This window comes from Elephas maximus, chromosome 7 (genome assembly GCF_024166365.1).
Source record: "Elephas maximus indicus isolate mEleMax1 chromosome 7, mEleMax1 primary haplotype, whole genome shotgun sequence".
In the NCBI taxonomy this organism is placed as follows: Eukaryota; Metazoa; Chordata; class Mammalia; order Proboscidea; family Elephantidae; genus Elephas; species Elephas maximus.
The window spans coordinates 48,762,217-48,782,094 of NC_064825.1; the positions used below are offsets into that span (position 1 = coordinate 48,762,217).

General features: G+C 37.8%; 1 protein-coding gene across 2 annotated transcripts in view; it reads left to right on the forward strand.

Annotated features, from left to right (window-relative positions):
- Window positions 1–19,878, forward strand: part of RAB6A (RAB6A, member RAS oncogene family) — a 67,118-nt gene that overhangs the window by 27,096 nt on the left and 20,144 nt on the right. For both annotated transcript variants that reach the window (XM_049889862.1, XM_049889861.1), the window contains exons 2-3: window positions 8,092–8,150; window positions 19,391–19,444. In XM_049889862.1, the coding sequence (XP_049745819.1) occupies window positions 8,092–8,150; window positions 19,391–19,444 (113 nt within the window). The remainder of the gene's footprint in view (window positions 1–8,091; window positions 8,151–19,390; window positions 19,445–19,878) is intronic.

Genomic DNA, 19,878 nt, shown 5'->3' on the forward strand with positions numbered 1-19,878 from the left:
TACACATCTTGTTAAACTTACTTTTTTTTTTTTACACTATATAGATAAGGATTTAGTTTTTCCACAACAGTGAGTTTGCTCACTTTTAACCATTCTTTTGTAATTTCCTAACTTAACCTTTTTAAATTTGTGTCTCATCAGCAAATCTCTTAATTCACTTGACTCTAGGATTCCTTTTCCTGCTGTTGAGTGAAATTTAGAAATGTGCTGCTCCTTTCTTTTGGAATGTCTTTTAGTAGAGGGAGGCGGCTTTTCCTTGGGGAGTCAAAGAGTGATATTCATAGAGGATACATTTTATGAAGAAACCAGTTCTAATTCTTTGGAAAATTAATTGTATAATGCATTAGTCATAATACTTAGGAAGAATAAAAATTTTGCATTCTATTTGCATGGCCTTTCATAGTATCCTATATATGTGGAGTTTTAAAAACCTTTATTTTCCAATTGTTTGCTTCTTGTTTATAGAGATTCAATTGATTTTTGTATGCTGAGTCCTTGCTGAACTTATTAGTCATAGTAAACGTTTTTAAATTAGCTTTTTAGTGTATTTCTATATCTAAACAATCATGTTTACGGGAATTATCTGTGAATAGAACAGTTTGCCTTTTATTTCTTTTTTTTTAATCAATATTGCACTGGCTAAGATCTTACACCAGTACCATGCTGAATAGAAGTGGTAGGATTGGACATCTTGCCATTTTTCTAGGCTTAGGAGGAAAGTATTTTAGAGTTACACTGTTATGTGTGATGTTAGCTGTAGGTTATATACACGTGTTGTTTTTCACATTGAGGAAGTTTCTTTCTATTCCTGGTTTGCTAGTTTCCTTAGAATTTTCGTCATGAATTCATGTCAAATTGTGTCACTTTATCTATAGTGAGATGATTATGTGGATTTTCGTCTTCTGTTAATAGTCTGGATTTCATTGATTATTTTGTATAGTTAAACCTTTTATTCCTGGGATAAACCCCATCTGGTTATGAGGATTTTTCTTTTTTTTTTAACAGCTGAATTTGATTTGTTAATATTTTGCTAAGAAATTTTGAGTGTGTCTTTATGAGAGTTATTAGTCTATAATTTTCCTTTCTTGTAATGTCTTTGTCAAGTTTTAACATTGTGGTTATACTGGTTCCATGCCATGAATTGGAAAATATTTTTTCTCTTTTTTCTAAAAAGGTTTGTGTAAAATTGTTCTTATTACTTAAATCTTTGATTAGAATTCAGTAGTGAAACAATGTGGGCCTGTAGTTTTCTTGGTGAGAATTCTTTATATTCTTTTAAACTTATTTGTTTCTTCGTACTTAATGTGTGTCTCCTATAGAGAGCAAATAGTTGTGTTTGTTTTTTTTTATCCAGCCTGACAGTCTCTTTCAACTGGAATTTTTAGATCTACTTTGTATATACTGTACATATTGATATGGCTGGATTTGGGTCTGCCATTTGCTATTTACTTTTTATTTGTCTCATCTAGTTTTTGTTCTTGTTTTGGTATTCAGTTTTGATCCCTCTGTTGACTCTTTATTCCTTTTTGCATTAGTGGTTGCCAGGGCTTATCTCTGACAGGTATGTGTCGTTAATCTCTCATAGTCTATACTGTACTACTCATGTAAAATACAGAAACACTGCAACAGTATAGTTGCATTTACCTCCCAGTGTCATGTTATATTTGTAATATATTTACATGTTTGTGTTATAAATCGTATAGTATTATAATTTTTACTTTAAAATTTTGTCTTTTAAAGAAATTAAAAGAAAAATATGTAATCTTTTATTTTTATCCTCATATTTACTACCTAGGATTATTATATGTTGTCATTTTACTTCATCCTGAAGAAATTCTTCAAGCATTTTTATAGTACAGGTCTTCTGACAAAGAATTCTCTCACTTCTGTTTATTTGCAAGTATCTTTATTTCATCCTCATTTTGTAAGGTTAGTTTCATGGGATTTAGGATTTTGGGGTTGAACTTTTTTTTTTCTTTCTGTGATTTAAAGATGTCATTTCATTGTCTTCTGTTCCCATTTACCCTGTGGAGAAGTTAGTAAAAAATTTTATCTACCCCTTCCTTTCTCCTCCCCTTTTGCTCCTCAGGTGTAATGTGTTTTCCCTGGCTGTTTTCAAGGTTTTCTCTTTATCATTGGATTTCAGCAGTTTGCCAAGGTGTGATTTGCTTTATATGTATCTTGCTTGGAGTTTGTTGCGTTTCCTGAATCAGCGAGTTCTTGTCTTTGACCATACTTCGGATGTTTTGGGCTATTATTTCTACAAATATTTTTCCCTATTCTCTTTTATCCTGCAATTATACATAGGTTAGACTACTTGATATTCTACTGTAGGTAACTGAGACTCTGTTCATTTTTCTTTAATAATTTTTCTCTTCAAGTTTGTAATTTCTGTTGATATGTATTCAGGTGCACTGCTTGTTTTGCTACCCCCAATCTTCTGATAAGTCTAAACAGTTATTTTTTCTTATCAGTTATTGTACTCAGAGTTTCCATTTGGTTCTTTTTATCTCATTCTGTTTTTCTGCTGAGATTTTTGTTCATTTCTTATGTGTTTATCTTCCTTTAAGTCTTAAAAAAAAAAACAACCAAACCCAGTGCCATCGAGTCGATTCCGAGTGATAGCAACCATATAGTACAGAGTAGAACTGCTCCATAGAGTTTCTAAGGAGTGCCTGGTGGATTTGAACTGCTGACCTTTTTGTTAGCAGCTGTAGCACTTAACCACTGCGCCACCAGGGTTTCCCCTTTAAGTCTTAGAACATATTTATAGTGGTTTCTTTTAATCTTTGCTAACTGCATTCAGAGGGTCATCTCATAACCTGTTTTTATTGATTACTTTTTTCCTTAAGTATTAATTACACGTTTCGTCTTCTTCCCATGTCTAATAATTTTTGACTGTATGCTGCATGTAATGAAGACCACATATAGAGAGATTTTGCTGTTCCTCCAAAGGGTAATTTTTGTCTTAGAAGGCAGTTGAGTTGGCTGAATTTAAACTCTTAATTTTAAACTCCCCTGTGGTGGGCAGTGGAAACCCTGGTGGCATAGTGGTTAAGTGCTACGGCTATTAACCAAAAGGTTGGCAGTTCGAATCCACCAGGCACTCCTTGGAAACTCTGTGGGGTGCTTCTACTCTGTCCTGTAGGGTTGCTATGAGTCGGCATCGACTTGACAGCAACAGGTTTTTTTTTTTTTGGTGGTGGGCAGCAACTAAAATCTCTGCTCAGTTCTTCCAACATACAGTGCTGCTTTTTTGCTTGGCCTTTTGTAAATTGGGGATGTTTGTATAATTGTTTGTTTTTGTTTGTCTTGTTTTTTCATAGCTCTTCAACTCTTACCACATCTTCCACTGGTTCATTCCGATTGACCCTCTGCTGAGAATTTTCCTTTCCATCCCAGATATACTGAATTAGAATTTACATTTTAACAAGATTTCCTAGTGGTTCTTATGTAAACCTGAGGGACTATAAGAATCACCTGGAGATCTTGTTATACTGTAGATTCTGATTCAGTATATCTAGGGGTAGAAAAGCAAATTCTCAGCAGGGGGCTGAACTGAACTGATTCAGTACTCTGCTCTTAACTAAATAAATATTCTTCTTTTTTAAAAACAAACCAATTTATATTCTCACAGTTTAGGAGGCTGCTGTTGTTGTTAGGTGTTGTCGAATCAGTCAACAGAGTGAAACGCTGCTTGATCCTACGCCATTCTTAAAATTGTTGTTATGCTTCAGCTCATTGTTGCAGCCCTCCATCTCATTGAGGGTCTTCCCCTTTTTCGCTGCCCTCTACTTTACCAAGCATAATGTCCTCCAGGGACTGATCCCTCCTGATAACAGGTCCAAAGTGTGTGAGACGCAGTTTCGCCATCCTTGCATCTAAGGAACATTCTGGTTATACTTCTTCCAAGACAGGTTTGTTCATCCTTTTGGCAGTCCATGGTACATTCAGTATTCTTCACCAATACCACAGTTAAAAGGCATCAATTCTTCGGTATTTCTTAGTCATTATCCAGCTGTTGCATGCATATGAGGCGATCGAAAACACCTTGGCTTTGGTCAGGCACACCTTACTCTTCAAGGTGATATCTTTGGTTTTGAACACTTTAAAGAGGTCTTTTACAGCAGATTTGCCCAATGCAATGCATCTTTTGATTTCTTGACTGCTGCTTCCATGGGTGTTGATAGTAGATCCAAGTAAAACGAAATCCTTCACAACTTCAATCTTTTCTCCGTTTATCATGATGTTCTGTTTATTGGTCGAGTTGTGAGGATTTTTGATTTCTTTATGTTGAGATGTAATCCATACTGATGTCTGTGGTCTTTGATCTTCATCTGTAAATACTTCAAGTCCTCTTTACTTTTCAGCAAACAAGGTTGTGTCATCTGCATAATGCAGATTGTTAATGAGTCTTCCTCCAATCCTGATGTCCTGTTTTTCTTCATATACTCCAGCTTCTCGGATTACTTGCTCAGCATACAGATTGAATAGGTGTGGTGAAAGGATACAACTCTTAACGCACACCTTTCCTGACTTTAAACCACTCAGTATTCCCTTGTTCTGTTTGAGCGACTGCCTCTTGATCCATGTACAGGTTCTTCATGAGTAAAATTAAGTATTCTGGAGTTGCCATTCTTTGCAATGTTATCCATAATTTGTTATGATCCAGTCAAATGCCTTTGCATAGTCAGTAAAACAAAGGCAAACATCTTTCTGGTATTCTCTGCTTTATCCAGGATCCATCTCACAGCAGCAGTGATGTCCTTGGTTCCATGGCCTCTTCTGAATCCAAATGAATTTCTGGCAGTTCCCTGTGGACATACTGCTGCAGCAGCTTTTGAATGATCTTAAGCAAAATTTTGCTTGCATGTGATACTAATGATATTGTTCGATAATTTTCACATTCGGTTGGATCACCTTTCTTGGGAACAGGCATAAATATGGATCTCTTCCAGTAGCTGGTAGACAGCGAGTAGCTGTCTTCCAAATTTCTTGGCATAGACGAGTGAGCACTTCTACCACTGCATCCGTTTGTTGAAACATCTCATTTGGTGTTCCATCAGTTCCCGGAGCCTTGTTTTTCGCCAGAGCCTTCAGTGCAGCTTGGACTTCTTCCTTTAGTACCATCGGTTCTTGATCATATGCTACCCCCTGAATGGTAGAATGTTGACCAATTTTTTTGATGCTTCCCTCCTCATTTAATATTTTCCCCATAGAATCCTTCACTATTACACCCTGAGTCTTGAATTTTTTCTTCAGTTCTTTCAGTTTGAGAAATGCCAAGCGTGTTCTTCCCTTTTGGTTTTCTATATCCAGGTCTTTGCACATGTCATTGTAATACTTTACTTTGTCTTCTTGAGCCACCCTTTGAAATCTTCTGTTCAGCTGTTCTACTTTATCAATTTTTCCTTGTGCTTTAGCTACTCTGTGTTCAAGAGCAAGTTTTGGAGTTTGTCCTTACATTCGTTTTGGCATTTTCTTTCTTTCCTGTCTTTAATGACCTCTTGCTTTCTTCATGTATGATGTCCTTGATGTCATTCCATAACTTGACTGGTCTTCGGTTGTTAGTGACCAAAACGTCATATCTCTCCTTGAGATGTTCTCCAGATTCAGGTGGGATATACTCAAGGTCATATTTTGGTTCTCGTGGACTTGTTTTAATTATCTTCAGCTTGAACTTGTATATGCGCAGTTGATGGTCTTTTGAAGCAGTTGGCCCCTGGCCTTGTTCTTATGATGATATTGAGCTTTTTTATTGTCTCCTTCCTCAGCTGTACTCAATTCGATTCCTGTGTTTTCCATCCAGTGAAGCCTACATGTATAGTTACTGTTTATGTTGTTGAAAAAAGGTGTTTGCGGTGAGTAAGTTGTTGGTCTTGCAAAATTCTATCATGTGATCTCCAGCATCATTTCTGTCACCAATGCTGTATTTTCCAACCATCGACCCTTGTTGATTTTATAACTTTCCCATTCTGATCACCAGTAATTATCAGTGCGCCCTGATTGCATGTTCAGTCAATTTTAAACTGCAGACGCTGGTAAAAATCTTCAATTTCTTCATCTTTGACCTTAGTGGTGAGTGTGTAAATTTGAATAATAGTAGTAGTAACTCATTTTCCTTGTCGGCATACGGATGTTACCCTATCACCGACAGTGTTGTACTTCAGGATAGATCTTGAAATGTTCTTTTTGACGATGAATGCAGCGCCATTCCTCTTCAATTTGTCATTCCCAGCATAGTAGACCATACGCTTGTCTGATTCAGAATGGCCCATACCAGTCCATTTCAGCTCACTAATGCATAGGATATCGATGTTTATGCACTCCATTTCCTTTCTGACGATTTTCAATTTTCCTAGATTCATACTGCATGTGTTCCATGTTCTGATTATTAATGGATGTTTTCAGCTGTTTCTTCTCATTTTGAGTCATGCCACATCAGCAAATGAAGGTCCAGAAAGCTTGACTCTGTCCACATCTTTAAGGTCGACTCTACTTTAAGGAGGCAGTCTTCCCCAGTTGTCTTTTGAGTGCTTTCTGACCTGAGTGGCTCATCTTCTGGCACCGTATCAGACAGTGTTCCGCTGCTATTCGTAAGGTTTTCACTGGCTGATTCTTCTCAGAAATAGACCACCAGATCCTTCTTCCTAGTCTGTCTTAGTCTGGAAGCTCAGCTGAAACCTGTCTGCCATGATGACCCTGTTGGTGTTTGAATACTGGTTGTATAGCTTCCAGCATCACAGTAACGTGCAAGCCCCCACAGTACGACAAACTGACAGACACGTAGCAAGTTAAAGGTTCAAATTTAGAGCACTGACTTCTAGGGGAAGGCTTTCTGTCTCTTTGGCTCTGGGGCATGGCCTTGTCTCTTCAGCTTCCATTTCATGGTTCCTTGGGAGATCCCATGTGGCGTGTTATCTATCTTCCACCGTCTGTACTTGCTTCTCTATGCCTAGTCTGTTTGTTTTATATCTTGAAGTTGATTGGATTAAGACATACCCTACACTGATGGCCTCATTAACACAACAAAGAAAACCCTCTTCCCAAATGGGATTACATCTACAAGTTTAGCGGTTAGGATTTACAACAGATATTTTTGGGGGACACAATTCAGTCCACAACAAACTTCTTTCCTAATTCTCCCCTGTCAACAGCCCTGTTGAGTCTGAGAGTGCATCTCGTTTCTTGGAGAGGCTTGACACCAATTCCAAAAGGATAATGCAGACTCTCAAGCATGTACCTTTTGAAACATCCCTATGATTTATATTTTCTATATTATACGATGCACCTATAGGTGCTAAAAGTTGATAGAAATACAGCATAACAGTTAAGAACTTGGGACAGATGTGTATTATGAACCCTGCTTTGCTTCTTATCAGTGATGTAATACAGACATAAGACAAGTGTATTTAATAATATGTGTAAATTTCAATAATTAGAGTGCCTGCCTTACAGTGCAGTTGTTCAGTAACTTTTATCCCTGGGTCATGGCTGGGCCCATTTAGACTGTATTGGACACGTCTAGTCCTTTCTTGGAAACCCTGGTGGTGTAGTGGTTAAGTGCTACTACGGCTGCTAACCAAAAGGCTGGCAGTTCGAACCCACCAGGTGCTCCTTGGAAACTCTGTGGGGCGTTCTGCTCTGTCCTATAGGGTCGCTATGAGTCAGAATCGACTTGATGGCAGTGGGTTTGGTTTTTGGTTTTAGTCCTTTCTTTATGTGATGTTGTTAGCCGCTGTTGAGTTGTCTCCAGCTCATGGTGACCCCATGAACGATAGAATCAGATTGTTATCATCCACAGGGTTTTCATTGCTGATTTTTGGAAGTAGATTGTCAGGCCTTTCTTTGTAGTAAATATTCTTTACCTGTGCTCTTAATTTGAGAGATTTTGTCTGTTATTAACGAAAGACATGTAACAAACTCAAGGCTAAATGGCTTTTAATTATTATTAGTGGATCCATTGCAGATATTATGGTAGATATTTCACATTTAGTTTAATTGCAGTTCTCTGTAGAAGAGTTGTGTGAGAACCCAAAGAATTGTGTGAAAACCCAATTAACTAAATGTCTTTTTTCATTTTCATTTCAGTTGGAAAGACATCCTTGATCACCAGATTCATGTATGACAGTTTTGACAACACCTATCAGGTATTTTGTCTTGCCTACCTTATTAGTTGTGTCTATTTTGTGTTACAAGTTATATTTAAGAAATTTTTAAAAAACTCATTATTTTCTTGCGCTTATGACTATAAAAGCCGTTTTTGTAACCTGTAAAATGCTACATAAAATTTAGATGTTCTCAACTTTTTCATTTGAATACTTTGTCTTGTATTCCAAAGTTTATTAAAAATTATCTCTGATGCCATCTGGGATGAAAGTAGCAATGATTGCAGATATTTTCTTTTAATGGTTTCTTTTAAGTATAGGTTCTGTGATATTTTTGTCTGAAGTTGAACTCAAGAGTGAGTAATGAAATTAAAAATCAATAACAGAAAGAAATTTGGGAAATTCACAAATATGTGGCAATTAACATGCTCCTAAATAATCCTGAGTCAAATAAGAAATCACAAGGGAAATCATTAAATACTGTGAAACAAATGAAAATGAAAACACAACATACCACAGCTATGGGATGCAGCTGAAGCAGTGTTAGAAGGAAATTTACAGCAGTAAATTTCTATAATAAAAAAGAAGAAAGACCTCAAATCAGTAACCTAACCTTCCACCTTAAGAAAGTAGAAAAAGAAGAGTAAATTAAACCGAAGGGCATGCAGAAGGAAGGAACCCAAAAGATTAAAAAAAAAAAACCTTTGCCAGGGAGTTGATTCCAACTCACGGCTACCCTATAAGGGTTAGAGGGTAAATACATGAAATGTTGGTGTTACAGGTGCTGTCGTGAATTGAATTGTGTCCCCCAAAATATATGTCAACTTGGCTAGGCCATGATTCCCAGTATTCTGTGATTGTCCACCATTTTGTCATCTGATGTGATTTTCCTGTGTGTTGTAAATCCTGTCTCTGTGTTGTTAATGAGATGGAATTAACAGCAGTTATGTTAACGAGGTAGGACTCAATCTACAAGATTAGGTTGTGTCTTAAGCCAATCTCTTTTGAGATATAAAAGAGAGAAGCGAGCAGAGAGTGGGGGACTTCATACCATCAAGAAAGCAGTGCTGGGAGCAGAGCACGTCCTTTCAACCCAGAGTTCCTGTACAGAGAAGCTCTTAGACCAAGGGAATGTTGATGACAGGGACCTGCAGGAGAAAGATTTACCCTGAAGCCGGCACCCTGAATTCGAACTTCTAGCCCCTAAATTGTGAGAGAATAAATTTCTCTTTGTTAAAGCCATCCACTTGTGGTATTTCTGTTATAGCAACACTCGATAACTAAAACAGGTGCCATGGAGTGGTTTTTTACTCATAGCGACCCCATGTGACTGAGTGGAACTACCCTATAGGGTTTTCTTGGCTATAATCTTTATGGAAGCAGATCGCCAGATCTTGTAACATGGAGCTGCTGGGTGGATTAGAACTGTCAACCTTTTGGATAGCGGAGTGTTTAACCATTTTTACCACCGAGGGTTCTTAAATATGTGACATGGGGAATAGAAAACAATAGAGAAAATCATCAAAACCAAAAAAGGTTCTTCGAAAAGATTAACAAAACTAACAACAGCAACAAAAAAGGCTCAAATTATAATAATTAAGAACAAAAGAGGGGACGAGGACATTATTACTGACCGTGCAGAAATAAAGATTATAAGGGATTATTATCAACAGTTGTCTGCCAACAAATTAAATAACATAGATGAAACGGACAAGTTTCAACAGACACAATCTACCAAAACTGACTCAGGAAGAAATAGAAAATCTGAATATGCCTATAACAAAGAGATAGAATTAATAATCAAAAAACTTCCCAGGAAAAATCCCAGGACAAGATGGCTACACTGGTGCATTCTACCAAACATTTAAAGAAGAATTAATGTCAGTCCTTCACAAACACTTCCACCAAATAGAAGATGAGGAAACACTTCCCAACTTAATTTACAAGACCAGTATTATCCCAATAACAAAATCTGACAGACATCAAAAGGAAAAAAAGCTATAAACTAATGTTTCTTATGAATATAGACATATTAGTCCTCGACAAAATACTAGCAAACTGAATCCAGCAATATGTAAAAACGATTACATATATCATGATCCATTGGATTTAGCCCACAAATGCAAGGTTGTTCAACACATGAAAATCAGTCGATGTAATACATCATATGAATAGAACAAAGGATAATACCACAAGATTATTTCAGTAGATGCAGAAAAAGTATTTGACGAAATCCAACGCCCTTTCATATTAACAATAAATTAGAAATACAAGGGATCTTCCTCAACATGATAAATGGCATCTGCACTGCAGTGAATTACTTAATATGGCCCTTGTATCCATAGTCTTTGTGACTCCCACCAAATGACTGGGTGGGACTGTGCAGACGAGGTGCTCGTGGCACACCAAGGGGATTGGATAGCTTGCTAATTATGTAAATAAGGTGCACAGCATTTTTGTGTGGGTGGGGCCATGCAAATAAGGTGTATAGAACCCTAAGAAGGGGATTGGTCAGTTTTGCCATCCTGCTAGGCTTAAAAGAAAGCCAATTCCAGAGCAGAGAGGGAACCTCATGACCATCAAGGAAGAAGAGCTGGGAGTGAAGCATGTCCTTTGGATCTGGGGTCCCTGTGCTAGGAGCCTCCTAGACCCAGGCGACAGAGGGAAAGAAAGCTGTAACACCAGAGAGACGGCAGCAGCAGAACCAGGAGACCAGCAGGAGACAGTGTGGGCAGAGTTGAGGCTGAGGGCCAGGGAGTGGCCTGCCAGTGGCACAGCTGAGAATAGTCTTTCCTGATCGAAGAACTGTGTCCTGAACGTTGCTGAACCTGAATTATAACCTGTTACTTCCCTAGTAAACCCCATAACTGTGAGTATGGTCTGTGAGTTCTTTGTGGCCATTGCAACGAATTATTGAACCCAGCAGAGAAGTGTAGAGAGTGCTGTGGGAGGGACAGTTGATGTCAGATTTGGTAAAAAGTTTGGAGGGTGGAAGGCATATCTCACCTTCCCCTCATAGCAATCAGCCTTGGGCTGTTGATGGCGATAATAATTCTTCTTCCCCCTTGTGACATTAGTGAGGTCAGACACCCCTGTCACACCATTCTTATAGTATCTGTGAAAAATCCACAGGTAATGTCATACTTTATGTTGAAAGACTGAATACCTTGTTATGAATTGAATTATGCCCCTCCCCCAATAATGTGTTATAAACCTTGATCTCTATGCCTATGAATATAATCTCATTTGGGAACAGGGCTTTCTTTGTTACATTAATGAGTCCATATCAGTGTCGGGTGTGTACTTTTGAGATATAAAAGAGCAAATTAGGCACAGGAGAAGGCAGGCACAGAGGGAGGACAAATACTATCTGAAGATGATCGAGACAGACCAATCTACAAGCGCAGGAACTCCAAGGGTGACAGGCTGGAGAAGCTGAGACAAGGATTTCTCCCCAGAGCCTACAGAGAGAGAGAGTCTTTTGTAGCCGGTGCCCTGAATTTGAACTTCCAGCCTCCTAAACTGTGAGAAAATAAATTTGTTTGTTAAAACATCCACTTGTGGTATTTCTGTTAAATTGTTAATATATAACTGAGACATTTTCCCCCTAAGATAAAAAACGATAATCTGTCTGCTCCGAACATGTCTGTTCAGTCTTATACTAGAGATTCTAGCCAGGCCAATTAGGTAAGAAAAAGAAATAAGGAAAAGGCATTCAGATTGGAAAGGAAGAAGTAAAACTACTTACAGATGACATGATTGTGTATATAGAAAACACTAAGGAATCCACACCAAAAAAAAAAAACTATTAGAGATAATAATAAAAGAGTTCAGGAAGATTGCAGGATACAAGATAAATATATAAAAATAAATTGTAATTCTGTATAATAGTAATGAAAAATCAGAAAATTGAAATTAAGGAAACCGCCACTGCAGAGTGATAGATTGTTTTTATATGGCTTTTTTCGCCATAGTTTTGTAACTCCCACCAAATGGCTGGGTGGGGCTATGTGAATGAGGTTCTATTGGCCCACCAAGGGGATTGGACAGCTTGTTGCCAATGCAAAGAAAGATGGAAAGAACGCTTGTAGGGGTGGGACCATGCAAATAAAGTGTATGGAACCCTAATGAGGGGATTGGTTAGTTTTGCCATCCTGCTAGGCTTAAAATGAGTCATCTCAGAAGCAGAAAGGGGAGACCGCGGCCACCAAAAAAAAAAGAGATGGGAGTGGCACGTGTCCTTTGGACCTGGGTCCCTGTGCTGAGAACCTCCTAGACTTAGGAGCTGTAACACGAGACAGCGTGAGAATCTACAGCAGAGAAATAGCGGCAGCAGAACCAGGAGATTGGCAGGAGATGGTGCAGTAGGCTTCCTGCCCCACAGAACAAGACAGCTGAGTGCCTTCGAGCCAGGAGGCTTGCAGGTGGAGTGGGGCACTTGTCAGCGGAGCTAGGCTTGCCAACTCACAGCGTTGGAGAGTTGAGTGCCTTAGGGCCAAGGCTCACTGGAGCAGTGGGGTGCCTCTGGGCGCTTATTGGTAGAGTTAAAGAGCTTTTTAATACTTGTCTGAGCAGGGCAGAGGCCTGGCTGGCCCAAGAGGCAGAGGGGCCGAGAGGCCGAGGGAGAAGCATGTCTGTGGGCATGGTCAAGAACATGTCCTAAGTATCCTGAGTTGTTTCTGATCCTGAGTTGTAACCTGTTAACTTCTCTCATAAACCCCATTATCATTAATATTGTGAGTTCTGTGTGGCAGTTGCAACAAATTATTGAACCCAGCAGAGAAGTAGAGAATGATTTTGAGGGACGGCTGTTGTCAGAATTGATAAAAACATTGAAGAGAAGAAAGTATGTCTGACCTCAACTCGCAAGAATCAGCCTTCGGCTGTTGATCTTGATTTCTCCTTCTGCGTTGTGAAGTTAGATGAAGTTGGACGCTGCTGCCAGGCCATTTTTACAGCCATTTACAGGAGCATCAAAAAGAATAAAATACTTACGGATAAGTTTAACAGAAGAATTGCAAAATATTTACACTGAAAATTATACATCATTGAAAGAAATTTAAAGCAGACCTAAATAAATGGAAAAACATCCCATATTTATGGATCAGAAGACTTAATATCGATAAGATAGCAATATTCCCCAAATTGATCTACAGATTCTCTGGAATCTCCATAAAAATTCCAGCTGACTTCTTTGCAGAAATTGACCCTAATATTAATACAGAAATACAAAGAACCCCTGATAGCGAAAACAATCACAAAGCTGTATCAATCAAGATTATGTAGTACTGGTATAAGGATAGACATATAGATAAATGGAATAGAATTGAGAGTTTAGGGAAAAAAACCTGTACATTTATGGTCAGTTGATTTTTAACAAGGGTGTCAATAGATTTACTAGAAAAAGAATAGTCTTTTTAACAAATGGTACTGGAATAACTGGGTATCCATGTAACAAAAGAATGAAGTTGGTCTCCTAGCCTCGCTATTACAAAAATTTGTTCAAAATGGATCAAAAACTTAACTGTAAGAGCTAAAATTATAAAACTCTTATAAGAAAACATAGATGTACAACTTCATGACCTTTGATTAGGCATTGATTTGTACACTCTAAAAGGGTAAATGTTATATGAATTGTGTCTCATGTACTGTAAAAATCCATTCAGTTAAAATTTATGTATGTGATATAAAATTTAAGGAGCCCTGGTGGTGCAGTGATTAAGCACTTGAAGGCTAACTGAAAGTCAATGGTTCTAACCCACCAGTGGCTCTGTAGGAAAAAAGACCTGTTGATCTTCTCCTGTCAAGATTACAGCCTAGAAAACCTGATGAGACAGTTCTATTCTGTTTTATAGGGTTGCTGTGAGTTGGAATCAGCTGACAGCACACAACTGTGTGCTGTGTGTATAATTTCCTTTAAACAAGTGGCTTAATTACAAAACAAAATATAAAAAAAAAACAAGTTAACAAAAAAGAGCAAGCAATCTTACAACTGTTTACTTTCATTGAGGTCCTAAGCACAGTATAAGGAATTTTTCTGTGCTAACTTTTTGAAATACTTTTGTTACCAAAAAAAAAAAAAATGAAGGCACCCTTAACCTGATTTTCTATTTTGCATCTGTATTACTATGTACATCCACTCCTTGCTTATGAACATGATTAGGTTCCAACCATTGTTATGTAAAAATTGGTGTTATGCCACATAATACAGGGGTGGTCAGCACAACTGGACTAAACCAAAAGCAGAGAAGTTTCCTGAATAAACTGAACACTTCGAAGGCCAGCATAGCAGGGGTGGGGGTTTGGGGACCATGATTTCAGGTGACATCTAAGTCAATTGGCACAATAAAAGCTATTAAGAAAACATTCTGCATCCCACTTTGGAGAGTGGCGTCTGGTGTCTTAAACGCTAGCAAGCGGCCATCTAAGATGCATCAATTTGTCTCAACCTACCTGGAGCAAAGGAGAATGAAGAACACCAAAGACACAAGGTAATTATGAGCCCAAGAGACAGAAAGGAACCACATAAACCAGAGACTACATCAACCTGGGACCAGAACTAGATGGTGCCCACCTACAACCGATGACTGCCCTGACAGGGAACACAACAGAGAACCCCTGAGGGAGCAGGAGAGCAGTGGGATGCAGACCTCAAATTCTCATAAAAAGATGAGACTTAATGGTCTGACTGAGACTGGAGGGACCCTGGAGGTCATGGTCACTAGACCTTGTGTTAGCCCAGGACAGGAACCATTCCCAAAGCCAATTCTTCAGACAGGGATTGGACTGGACTATGGGATAGAAAATGATACTGGTGAAGCGTGAGCTTCTTGGATCAAGTAGACACATGAGACTGTGTTGGCATCTCCTATCTGGAGGGGAGATGAGAGGACAGAGGGGGTCAGAAGCTGGCTGAATGGACACGAAAATAGAGAGGAGGGAAGGAGTGTGCTGACTCAGTGGGAGAGCAACTAAGGCATATGTAGCAAAGTGTATATAAATTTTTGTGTGAGAGACTGACTTGATTTGCAAACTTTCACTTAAAGCACAATAAAAATTTTTTAAAAGTCACATAAAAAAATTGTTGTTATGCAAAAACGGAGCATCCACCAAGTCACAAAATGGAGGGTGACAACGTCATTATATAACCATGGAGTTACATTGTTACATAACTGCCAAATGACTGAGAAACATGGACTAACCAAGTTGACACATAACCTTAACCATCACAGCCAGCCTTACTCGGCATTTGCTACTGCCCGATGAATATTGTTAATGTGCAAAATAGTCAGATAGTAGATTTTTTACTATTGTCATAAGTATGCAATGGCAGATAATGAGGGAGAAGAGTGTAAAGTACTTAGCACAAACGATGCACTCAATAGATGATAGTAACAATGGCATTTTAAATAATATTTATTAATATGTATTTTAATTGAAATGTTAATAAAACAGCTCTCAGTTGCTTGCTTCACAGGCCCAGACCCACTGCTGTTGTGAAAAATAATGTGGTGCTTACTGAAAAAACTGAAAAAAGAATTACCATGTGATCCAGCAGTTCATCTCCTGGGTATATACCCAGAAGATTTGAAACCAGAGAGTTGTACACCAAGTGGTTCATTGCAGCACTATTCACAACAATCAAAACGGTCATCAGTGGATGAATGGATAAACAAGATGTGGTACATACATACAATAGACTACTACTCAGCCAGTAAGGGAAATGAAGTCTTTATACATGCTACAATATGGATGGATTTTGAAGACATGCTGAGTGAAATAAGTAAATCACAAAAAAGGACAAATATTGTATAACCTCACTTATATAAAAAAACAATAACAGGCAAAAGTACAGAGAGCAAAGTTTATTAGTGGTTACCAGGGATGGGAGGGAGGGGAAAGGGAGTTTATTGCTTATGGAGCACTGGCTTTTGGTTTACAGTGATGGAAAAATCGCATTGATTAAGTAGTTGCACAGCTGATTAAAGTAGTTGCTGTCAATAAGTTGTACACCTGTAAAAAGTTGAATTGGCAAAAGTTGGGTGATAGATACATTTACAGTGAAAAAAAAAAAGTAGCTGCTGAGGCTACCTCATGGGATATGGTTCCTTGGTTTGGAGGTTTAGGGTCATGGTTTCATGGGACATCCCAGTTAATTGGTGGCCTAGTAACATGTTTAGTGCTTCTGTTCTACCTTCTGTAGGGTCGATATGAGTTGGAGTCAACTTGAGGATAATGGGTTTGGTTTTGGTTTTTGGTTATATTTTCTAGTTCAGTGTGTAGTGCCTGGGGTCTTAAAAGCTTGCGGGTGGCCATCCAAGAGACAACATTTGGTCTCTCCATCCCTGGAGCAACAGAGGAAGAAGAAGTCAGGAATAGAACGGGAAAATGGAATGTGTGGCTAATTGCCTCCATGAACAACTGCCTCCTTTGCCATGGGACTAGAACTGGATGTTGCCTGGCTACCATTACTGGATATTTTGATCAAAGAGTCTATAGAAGAATCCTGATCAAAAGGGGGGAAATGCAGAGTAGAGTTTCAATTCTTACGGACTCCAGATTTTCTGGAGTCATGGAGGCTGGATGAACCCTTGAAAACTGTTCCCCTGAGATAAATCTTTAAACCTTAAACCAGAAATATCCCCTGAAGTCTTAAAAACCAAACAGTACTTTAGCTTAACTCGTAAAGAATGGTAGCCTTGAGTATTATTTGCTTTTAAGATCTAGCTATATGGGATCAAATTGAAAAAAGCAACTCAAAAGATGATATAGGAAGCTTAGGTGGCAGTGAGTTTTTGTTAATGTGGGGGAGGAACAACTCAGAAAAGGAGGGTGAGAATGGTTGCATGACTCAAAGAATGTAATCAGTGTCACTGAATTATACAAGTAGAAATTGTTGAATTGATGTATGTTCTGTGTATATTCTCAATAATAACAAAAATGAATTATTTAAAAAAACCTCTAATGGCCTCTAAAGTACTATATCATATGGTCCTCCACTATCTCTCTAGCTTCATCTCCCAGCATTCATCTCTCACTTCAGTCCACATAGGACACAACAACCTTCTTGAACAAATTGGCTATATGTCCTTGCATTCACTAGAATGTTCTTACATCAGATTTCTATAACTTGCTTCTTCTAATTTTTCTGACCTCTCATCTAAAATGTCACCTTAGAAAAACTTTTGCTGAACATCTTCGCTAAAGTAGAACCCTGCTTTCTAGTCTCTTTTTCTTTACTGTTTTTGTTTTTCTTCATAGCACTTTTGACTAGTTGAAATTAAATTATTGTCTGTCTTCTCCCCACTAGAGTTTCCATGACAGCAGGACTGAATTTTTTTATTCACTGCCCTGTGTCCAGGATGTAGAATAGTGATAGGCGTATAATAAACACTCCAGGAAATAAAAGAACAATTAATGATTTGAGAATGATGAATGCAAAGAAGATGGACCTTTAATAGAAAGAGGACCTTCACTACTTTGGGGTGAAAGAGAGTATGAGTGTAAATACAATCAGGTTTATAGCAAATATGGTATAAACAAACAAATAAGGGTGTTCCTATCTGATGACTTCTGTATCTCTGAGAAACAAAGCAGATCTTCTACTAAGGGTGAGGGAAGAGTGGTAGCAACCTTTATTAAGGTTAGGTTGAGGAGTGTAGAACAAGTATGAAACAGTTACTCCACAGAGTGAGATAAGAAATAAGCTTGCTTGTCAAAACTGACAACACAGTTGACGTTAACTCCACCAATGTATTGGAGAACTGATGTAGAGAAAGGAAATGACTGGATTCAATCATCATACAGATTTTGCCAGCTAAATGTGATTGACAAACAAGGGGTTAGAAAGTTAAGGGTATTTCCTATGGAGTCTAACCTAGAAAAGGAGTAAAGACGAAAGGCGTAGGACCTGATATTTACAGATAATGTGGAGGAATTAATGGATTTGAGGTTTATGTGTGTACTGCTGAAATAGGAACTACCTTATTAAGAATACCTGACTAAGAGAAATAGAAGGATAGAAAATTCTGGTCAGAGGAGAGAATATCTGAACAAATGATTTTTAGAAAAGATCTGGCTGTTCCTGATGGTGACTGTGGGAGTTGGTAAGGCCATGATGAGGTCATGCAGATAAAAGGAGAGGAGGCTAGTAGGTCTTCTGTATGAACATCATAGTTGCCTAAAGTGCTAAGAAGTGAGAATGGAGAGGAATATTTTAAGGCAGGTACTACAATCTTCAAAGAAAGAAGTAATCAAAACAATGTTTTTTTTTTTCTAAATGGTAAATGACAATAACCATAAAACAGTAGAGCTTTTTTCCCCCAAAAGGAGAAAAAAATCACCTTGCAGAAGGATTACTATTTTCACTTTATAGATGTGAAAATAAAGACTCTGAAAAATTAAATAATTTGTTCAAAATCACCCAACAACTAAATGGTGGAACTAAGATGTAAATAAAGATCCTTTTTAACTCTAAAGCTCATTGTATGGCTTTCCTAGAAAGGAAATGTCCAGATTTTTCAAGTGCTCAAATAAGAAAACATATTCCTAAAGTAAAATAAATATTTCAAATGTGGGAAGATACATACTGAAAAAGGGCAGAATTCAGATTTTAAATCCGCTCTTAAAGCTCTTCTCCTCCCCCCCCCATTTTTTTTTTTTTGATAAATAAGAGTGGCATTTACCCCCATGGAAATTCACTGTTCCTTTACTTGGCCTGTCATCTAGTGTATTACTAAAAGAAAGCAGTTGAAATCAAGTTATTATACCAACCACACCTACTTCCCACTTACCAATTATCAGTGTCACTATAATCAGTGTCAATTATACATCTAGAAATTGTTGGTGTGTGTTCTGCTATGTATATTCACAGTAACAACAAAAAATAAAATCATCTTGTTAAAAAAAAATTGGTGTGTATTAGAAAGGTCTGGACTTTATAGTCAGACAATCTCAGCTGCATGACAGAAGCTGTGTGATACTAGGTAAGTTATTTAGCATCTCTAAACCTCAGTATTCTTATCCCTGTTTTTCTTATGTGAAAAATAGGGATGATATTGGCTACCTTGCCGAGATGTATAAAGATTAGAGATGATTATGTCAATAAAGGGCCTAAAACAGTCCCTGACAGTAATAGATGGAGGCCATCATCACTGAAAAATTTGTTCTTACTGACTATGACGTGTTTATGTGTTTCTTCATCCTTAATTCCCATTTGAACCCTAAATTGCTGACCACTGTTAAACTATTATATCTGTTAACTTCTTTGTTTTGTTTTGCAGGCAACAATTGGGATTGACTTTTTATCAAAAACAATGTACTTGGAAGATCGAACAGTGAGTAGTGTTTTTAGCATGCAATTTTCTGCAACACTTAGGTTAGAAAACTGTCATCAAAACTGTAATCAGTGGTTGTTACCAAAAGAGGTACTTAGCAAAGTTACCAAAGTTAGTTTATAGGCCTCTAGGAAAATTGTTATTACAGAGTTAATAGTATTTACTACTCTGACTTCTTATCCCCAAGTGAAATCCAAAGGAGAGAGAAAACCAAGTTATTTGCAAAATCATTATAGCCCTAGGCCTGCTAAACAAATTTTGTCTCCTTGATTTGGAAAAATAATAATCCATAAGGTTAAGAGACAATTAAAAGAGAATTTTCCTGAAGAAATTAGAGCTGCTAAAGACGTTTTTAATGCTACTATTCAAGAAGATTTCATTTGAATATTACACAGTTTGTGAACTGTAAGATTTTTCTTTGTCAAAATAGACTG